Consider the following 8,422-nt stretch of genomic DNA (forward strand, 5'->3'; position numbering starts at 1 on the left):
AACCGGCGGAGGAAGCAGCTTTTGGTCTCGTCCAACGGTGGCCATGGCTGTACTCTCTCTCGCCGCGTGCGTCGCCTTCCTCCATCTCCTCCTTCTCTTCTCTTCGTCTTCCTCTCTCCGGTTAGCCCCCAAAGCGGCGGAGAGCTCGGACTCGGCGCGCCATGGCAGTGGCAGGACAGCCTACCACTTCCAGCCCGCCAAGAACTGGCAGAACGGTAGGAATTGACGCTTTTTAATTTGCCGCATTGTTGCTAGACCCAATCTTGGGAGGAATGGATTTGGCTAATCTGATCACTGTGTGTGTCTGATCGTGGTGGAATTGCTGCTGCTTCGGGATGGTGCCGAGCAGATCCGAATGGTACGCTCTGCTTCCTTCCTTCTCTGCATTCTGCTGAGTTACTAGAGATCAGACGCCAATGGAACTGACGGTTGTTTTCTTTGTTACACCGGCAGGGCCAATGTACCATAACGGCATGTACCACTTGTTCTACCAGTACAACCCACACGGCGCCACCTGGGGCGTCGGCAACCTCTCCTGGGGCCACTCCGTCTCCGGCGACCTCGTGAACTGGGCTTCCCTCGACGCTGCCATCGAGCCCACCTCGCCGTTCGACGCCAACGGCTGCTGGTCGGGCTCCGCCACCATCCTCCCCGGCGGCGTCCCGGCCATCCTCTACACCGGCATCAGCGCCGACGGCGAGCAGGTCCAGAACGTGGCCTTCCCCAAGAATGCCTCGGACCCGCTCCTCCGCGAGTGGGTGAAGCCGAGCTACAACCCCGTCATCCCGCTCCCCGCTGACGTTCCTGGGGATTTCTTCCGCGACCCTTCCACGGCGTGGCTCGGCCGCGACGGTCTGTGGCGCCTCGCCGTATCGGCCAAGGTCGGTAACGCCGTGGGGTCTACGCTCATCTACCGAAGCAACGACTTCCGGCTGTGGGAGCGGAACGTCGCCCCGCTGCAAGAGTCACGCGCCGCCGGCATGGTGGAGTGCCCGGACCTGTTCCCGGTGGCGGAGCCCGGCGCGGAGGAGGGGCTCGACCACGCGCCGAGGACCGGCACCGGGGTGAGGCACGTGCTGAAGCTGAGCGCGACGGACACGTTCCAGGACTACTACGCGGTCGGGCGTTACAACGACACGACGGACACCTTTGAACCCGAGGACGACGGCGACGACTGCCAGAGCTGGCGCCGCCTCGACTACGGCCACGTGTACGCGTCCAAGTCCTTCTTCGACGCGCGCAAGAACCGGCGCGTGCTCTGGGCGTGGGCCAACGAGACCGACAGCCAGGCCGACGACGTCGCCAAGGGTTGGTCCGGCGTCCAGGTCCGTCGCCACCGCCACCACCCAACTAATTTTTGATCAACTATCATGCTGATATGTTATCTCCTACGCTGCAGATCTTCCCACGGAAGGTTTGGCTGGACAACGACGGGAAGCAGCTGAGGCAATGGCCAATCGAGGAGATCGAGACGCTGAGAAGCAGAAAGGTCGGGTTGCTGGGAACGGTGGTGAACTCCGGCGGCGTGAACGAGATCGTCGGCGTCGCGGGCACGCAGGCGGACGTGGAGGTGGTCTTTGAGATCCCGGCCCTGGAGGGAGCCGAGAGCTTCGAGCCCAACTGGCTGCTGGACCCGCAGAGGCTGTGCGGGGAGAAGGGCGCGTCCGTGCCCGGCGGGATCGGCCCGTTCGGGCTGCTCGTCATGGCCTCCGACGACCTGCAGGAGCACACCGCCGTCTTCTTCAGGGTGTTCAGGCACCATGACAAGTACAGAGTGCTCATGTGCACCGACCTGAGCAGGTCAACTACGAGAGCCGGGGTGTACAAGCCGCCGTACGGGGCTTTCGTGGACATGGACATCGAGGCGCACGGCGGGATCGTCTCGCTCAGAACACTGGTAAGTTCATCGCCGCCGTGGCCGCAGCCTGAATCTTTTGCTCTGGTTCAGATACCACCGACTGTAAATCGAGTACTTATTACAACTTGTGATCTCGACGAACAGGTTGACCACTCGGTGGTGGAGAGCTTCGGCGGCGGAGGCCGGACGTGCATCACGGCGAGGGTGTACCCGGAGCACGCCGAGAACGGCAACAGCCACCTGTACGTGTTCAACAACGGGACTGGTGCGGTGAAGGTGGCCAAGCTCGAGGCGTACGAGCTGGCGACGGCGACCGTGAACGTTGGGGACGACGGGTTGATTCAGCCGAGCTCCATGCGCAGAGGTGAAGCGTAGAAGGTGTGGGGACTGGTTTTGTTCGTGCCATGGCCCTCATGTCAAATTTCGGCTGGCTTAGGTCCCTTACAATGCAAGGTGCTTAGAGAAATAAACCGAGTTTTTATTTAAGCATCAGTGCTTATTTATAGAGGGTAGACGCTTAAGTAAGCGTCTGTCCTGTAGAAATAAGTACCGGTGCTTAAGAAAAACTCGGTTTATTTTACTAAGCATCTCTCTAAACACCTCCCATTATACAAGGCTTTAGAGCATTTACCGGAGCCTCAAACCGGTCTTAAACTCCACGAAGGCCGCCCGGTCACTCAATTGTAAAAAAAAAAAACAGCCCATCTGTACGCCTCAAACCAGTCTTAAAACCCCGGGTTGTTCGGAGCCCCTCATATCGAGCCCAAATGTAGGCGGATATGCGGCGGCCCGGGCGCGTCCGGCACGTCAGCCTGGTCCACCGCCGATCCTGTTGGGGATCGTAGCAGAATTTTAAAATTTTCCTACGCTCACCAAGATCCATCTATGGAGTATACTAGCAACGAGGGGAAAGGAGTGCATCTACATACCCTTGTAGATCGCGAGCGGAAGCGTTCCAATGAACGTGGTTGATGGAGTCGTACTCGCCGTGATCCAAATCACCGATGACCGAGTGCCGAACGGACGGCACCTCCGCGTTCAACACACGTACGGTGCAGCGACGTCTCCTCCTTCTTGATCCAGCAAGGGGGAAGGAGATGTTGATGGAGATCCAGCAGCACGACGGCGTGGTGGTGGATGTAGCGGGATCTCGGCAGGGCTTCGCCGAGCTTCTGCGAGAGGGAGAGGTGTTGCAGGGGAGGAGGGAGGCGCCCAAGACTGTTGTGTTGCTGCCCTCCCTCCCCCCCTTTATATAGGCCCCCTGGGAGGGGGGCGCCGGCCAAGACCCATCTAGATGGGGGGGGCGGCGGCCAAGGGGGGAGACTTGCCCCCCAAGGCAAGTGGGGCGCCCCCCCCCCCCACCCTAGGGTTTCCAACCCTAGGCGCAGGGGGAGGCCCATGGGGGGCGCCCCAGCCCACTAAGGGCTGGTTCCCTTCCCACTTCAGCCCATGGGGCCCTCCGGGATAGGTGGCCCCACCCGGTGGACCCCCGGGACCCTTCCGGTGGTCCCGGTACAATACCGGTGACCGCCGAAACTTTCCCGGTGGCCGAAACTTGACTTCATATATATAATTCTTTACCTCCGGACCATTCCGGAACTCCTCGTGACGTCCGGGATCTCATCCGGGACTCCGAACAACTTTCGGGTTTCCGCATACTCATATCTCTACAACCCTAGCGTCACCGAACCTTAAGTGTGTAGACCCTACGGGTTCGGGAGACATGCAGACATGACCGAGACGCCTCTCCGGTCAATAACCAACAGCGGGATCTGGATACCCATGTTGGCTCCCACATGTTCCACGATGATCTCATCGGATGAACCACGATGTCGAGGATTCAATCAATCCCGTATACAATTCCCTTTGTCAATCGGTATGTTACTTGCCCGAGATTCGATCGTCGGTATCCCAATACCTTGTTCAATCTCGTTACCGGCAAGTCTCTTTACTCGTACCGTAATGCATGATCCCGTGACTAACTCCTTAGCCACATTGAGCTCATTATGATGATGCATTACCGAGTGGGCCCAGAGATACCTCTCCGTCATACGGAGTGACAAATCCCAGTCTCGATCCGTGCCAACCCAACAAACACTTTCGGAGATACCCGTAGTATACCTTTATAGTCACCCAGTTACGTTGTGACGTTTGGCACACCCAAAGTACTCCTACGGTATCCGGGAGTTGCACGATCTCATGGTCTAAGGAAAAGATGCTTGACGTTGGAAAAGCTCTAGCAAACGAAACTACACGATCTTTTATGCTATGCTTAGGATTGGGTCTTGTCCATCACATCATTCTCCTAATGATGTGATCCCGTTATCAATGACATCCAATGTCCATAGTCAGGAAACCATGACTATCTGTTGATCAACGAGCTAGTCAACTAGAGGCTTACTAGGGACACGTTGTGGTCTATGTATTCACACATGTATTACGATTTCCGGATAACACAATTATAGCATGAACAATAGACAATTATCATGAACAAAGAAATATAATAATAACCATTTATTATTGCCTCTAGGGCATATTTCCAACAGTCTCCCACTTGCACTAGAGTCAATAATCTAGTTACATTGTGATGAATCGAACACCCATTGCGTCCTGGTGTTGATCATGTTTTGCCCTAGGGAGAGGTTTAGTCAACGGATCTGCTACATTCAGGTCCGTATGTACTTTACAAATATCTATGTCTCCATTTTGAACACTTTCACGAATGGAGTTGAAGCGACGCTTGATATGCCTGGTCTTCCTGTGAAACCTGGGCTCCTTCGCAAGGGCAATAGCTCCAGTGTTGTCACAGAAGAGAGTCATCGGGCCCGACGCATTGGGAATCACCCCTAGGTCGGTAATGAACTCCTTCATCCAGACTGCTTCCTGTGCTGCCTCCGAGGCTGCCATGTACTCCGCTTCACATGTAGATCCCGCCACGACGCTTTGCTTGCAACTGCACCAGCTTACTGCTCCTCCATTCAAAATATACACGTATCCGGTTTGTGACTTCGAGTCATCCAGATCTGTGTCGAAGCTAGCGTCGACGTAACCCTTTACGACGAGCTCTTCGTCACCTCCATAAACGAGAAACATATCCTTAGTCCTCTTCAGGTACTTCAGGATATTCTTGACCGCTGTCCAGTGTTCCATGCCGGGATTACTTTGGTACCTTCCTACCAAACTTACGGCAAGGTTTACATCAGGTCTGGTACACAGCATGGCATACATAATAGACCCTATGGCCGAGGCATAGGGGATGACACTCATCTTTTCTATATCTTCTGCCGTGGTCGGGCATTGAGCCGTGCTCAATTGCACACCTTGCAATACAGGCAAGAACCCCTTCTTGAACTGATCCATATTGAACTTCTTCAATATCTTGTCAAGGTATGTACTCTGTGAAAGACCAATGAGGCGTCTCGATCTATCTCTATAGATCTTGATGCCTAATATATAAGCAGCTTCTCCAAGGTCCTTCATTGAAAAACACTTATTCAAATAGGCCTTTATACTTTCCAAGAATTCTATATCATTTCCCATCAATAATATGTCATCCACATATAATATGAGAAATGCTACAGAGCTCCCACTCACTTTCTTGTAAACACAAGCTGCTCCATAAGTCTGTGTAAACCCAAACGCTTTGATCATCTCATCAAAGCGAATGTTCCAACTCCGAGATGCTTGCACCAGCCCATAGATTGAGCGCTGGAGCTTGCATACTTTGTTAGCATTCTTAGGATCGACAAAACCTTCCGGCTGCATCATATACAACTCTTCCTTAAGGAAGCCGTTAAGGAATGCCGTTTTGACGTCCATCTGCCATATCTCATAATCATAGTATGCGGCAATTGCTAACATGATTCGGACGGACTTCAGCTTCGCTACGGGTGAGAAAGTCTCATCGTAGTCAACCCCTTGAACTTGTCGATAACCCTTAGCGACAAGTCGAGCCTTATAGATGGTCACATTACCATCCGCGTCTGTCTTCTTCTTAAAGATCCATTTGTTTTCTATGGCTCGCCGATCATCGGGCAAGTCAGTCAAAGTCCATACTTCGTTTTCATACATGGATCATATCTCGGATTTCATGGCTTCTAGCCATTTGTCGGAATCCGGGCCCGCCATCGCTTCTTCATAGTTCGAAGGTTCACCGTTGTCTAACAACATGATTTCCAGGACAGGGTTGCCATACCACTCTGGTGCGGAACGTGTCCTTGTGGACCTACGAAGTTCAGTGGCAACTTGATCCGAAGCTTCATGATCATCATCATTAACTTCCTCCCCAGTCGGTGTAGGCACCACAGGAACATCTTCCCGCGCTGCGCTACTTTCCGGCACGGAAGGGGTGACTATCACCTCATCAAGTTCCACTTTCCTCCCACTCAATTCTTTCGAGAGAAACTCCTTCTCCAGAAAGGACCCGTTCTTGGCAACGAAGATCTTGCCTTCGGATCTGAGGTAGAAGGTATACCCAATAGTTTCCTTAGGGTATCCTATGAAGACGCATTTCTCCGACTTGGGTTCGAGCTTTTCAGGTTGAAGTTTCTTGACATAAGCATCGCATCCCCAAACTTTTAGAAACGACAGCTTAGGTTTCTTCCCAAACCATAATTCATACGGTGTCGTCTCAACGGATTTCGACGGAGCCCTATTTAAAGTGAATGCGGCAGTCTCTAAAGCATAGCCCCAAAATGAGAGCGGTAAATCGGTAAGAGACATCATAGATCGCACCATATCCAATAGAGTGCGATTACGACGTTCGGACACACCATTTCTCTGAGGTGTTCCAGGCGGCGTGAGTTGTGAAACTATTCCACATTTCCTTAAGTGCGTACCAAACTCGTGACTTAAATATTCTCCACCACGATCTGATCGTAAGAATTTTATTTTTCTGTCACGTTGATTCTCAACCTCACTCTGAAATTCCTTGAACTTTTCAAAGGTTTCAGACTTGTGTTTCATTAAGTAGACATACCCATATCTACTTAAGTCATCAGTGAGAGAGAGAACATAACGATATCCTCCGCGAGCCTCAACACTCATTGGACCGCACACATCGGTATGTATGATTTCCAATAAGTTGGTTGCTCGCTCCATTGTTCCGGAGAACGGAGTCTTGGTCATCTTACCCATGAGGCATGGTTCGCACGTGTCAAATGATTCGTAATCAAGAGATTCTAAAAGTCCATCTGCATGGAGCTTCTTCATGCGCTTGACACCAATGTGACCAAGGCGGCAGTGCCACAAATATGTGGGACTATCGTTATCAACTTTACATCTTTTGGTATTCACACTATGAACATGTGTAACATCACGTTCGAGATTCATCAAGAATAAACCATTGACCAGCCGGGCATGACCATAAAACATATCTCTCAAATAAATAGAACAACCATTATTTTCGGATTTAAATGAGTAGCCATCTCGAATTAAACGAGATCCAGATACAATGTTCATGCTCAAAGCTAGCACTAAATAACAATTATTGAGGTTTAAAACTAATCCCGTAGGGAGATGCAGAGGTAGCGTGCCGACGGCGATCACATCGACCTTGGAACCATTCCCGACGCGCATCGTCACCTCGTCCTTTGCCAGTCTCCGCTTATTCCGCAGTTCCTGTTTTGAGTTACAAATATGAGCAACCGCACCGGTATCAAATACCCAGGAGCTACTACGAGTACTGGTAAGGTACACATCAATTACATGTATATCACATATACCTTTGGTGTTGCCGGCCTTCTTGTCCGCTAAGTATTTGGGGCAGTTCCGCTTCCAGTGACCACTTCCCTTGCAATAAAAGCACTCAGTTTCAGGCTTGGGTCCATTCTTTGACTTCTTCCCGGCAACTGGCTTACCGGGCGCGGCAACTCCCTTGCTGTCCTTCTTGAAGTTCTTCTTACCCTTGCCCTTCTTGAACTTAGTGGTTTTATTCACCATCAACACTTGATGTTCTTTTCTAATCTCCACCTCCGCTGATTTCAGCATTGAATATACCTCCGGAATGGTCTTTTCCATCCCTTGCATATTGAAGTTCATCACAAAGCTCTTGTAGCTTGGTGGAAGCGACTGAAGGATTCTGTCAATGACCGCGTCATCCGGGAGATTAACTCCCAGCTGAGACAAGCGGTTGTGCAACCCAGACATTCTGAGTATGTGCTCACTAACAGAACTATTCTCCTCCATTTTACAGCTGAAGAACTTGTCGGAGACTTCATATCTCTCGACCCGGGCATGAGCTTGGAAAACCATTTTCAGCTCCTCGAACATATCATATGCTCCATGTTTCTCAAAACGCTTTTGGAGACCCGGTTCTAAGTTGTAAAGCATGCCGCATTGAACGAGGGAGTAATCATCAGCACGTGATTGCCAAGCGTTCATAACGTCTTGGTTTTCTGGGATTGGTGCTTCACCTAGTGGTGCTTCTAAGACATAATCTTTCTTGGCAGCTATGAGGATGATCCTCAGGTTCCGGACCCAGTCCGTATAGTTGCTGCCATCATCTTTCAGCTTGGTTTTCTCTAGGAACGCGTTGAAGTTGAGGACAACGTGGGCCATTTGATC

General features: G+C 51.7%; 1 protein-coding gene across 1 annotated transcript; it reads left to right on the plus strand.

Moving 5' to 3' along the window:
• The first annotated feature begins 384 nt into the window (after positions 1 to 384).
• On the plus strand, positions 385 to 2,704 carry LOC109750713 (beta-fructofuranosidase, insoluble isoenzyme 7-like). Its single transcript, XM_020309665.4, has 3 exons — positions 385 to 1,325; positions 1,400 to 1,897; positions 2,003 to 2,704. Exons 1-3 carry the CDS (start codon positions 417 to 419, stop codon positions 2,231 to 2,233), a joined length of 1,638 nt encoding a protein of 545 aa, XP_020165254.2. The 5' UTR covers positions 385 to 416; the 3' UTR covers positions 2,234 to 2,704.
• Positions 2,705 to 8,422: the final 5,718 nt, after the last annotated feature.

Source organism: Aegilops tauschii, chromosome 2, assembly GCF_002575655.3.
Source record: "Aegilops tauschii subsp. strangulata cultivar AL8/78 chromosome 2, Aet v6.0, whole genome shotgun sequence".
Lineage (NCBI taxonomy): Eukaryota > Viridiplantae > Streptophyta > Magnoliopsida > Poales > Poaceae > Aegilops > Aegilops tauschii.

Excerpts from the sequence above, each read along its gene's own strand:
- LOC109750713 (XM_020309665.4), top strand. The coding sequence starts at position 417 with ATGGAACTGACGGTTGTTTTCTTTGTTACACCGGCAGGGCCAATGTAC. Across the intron at positions 1,326-1,399 it reads AGGGTTGGTCCGGCGTCCAG|ATCTTCCCACGGAAGGTTTG; the intron begins GTCCGTCGCCAC and ends CCTACGCTGCAG. Across the intron at positions 1,898-2,002 it reads TCGTCTCGCTCAGAACACTG|GTTGACCACTCGGTGGTGGA; the intron begins GTAAGTTCATCG and ends CTCGACGAACAG.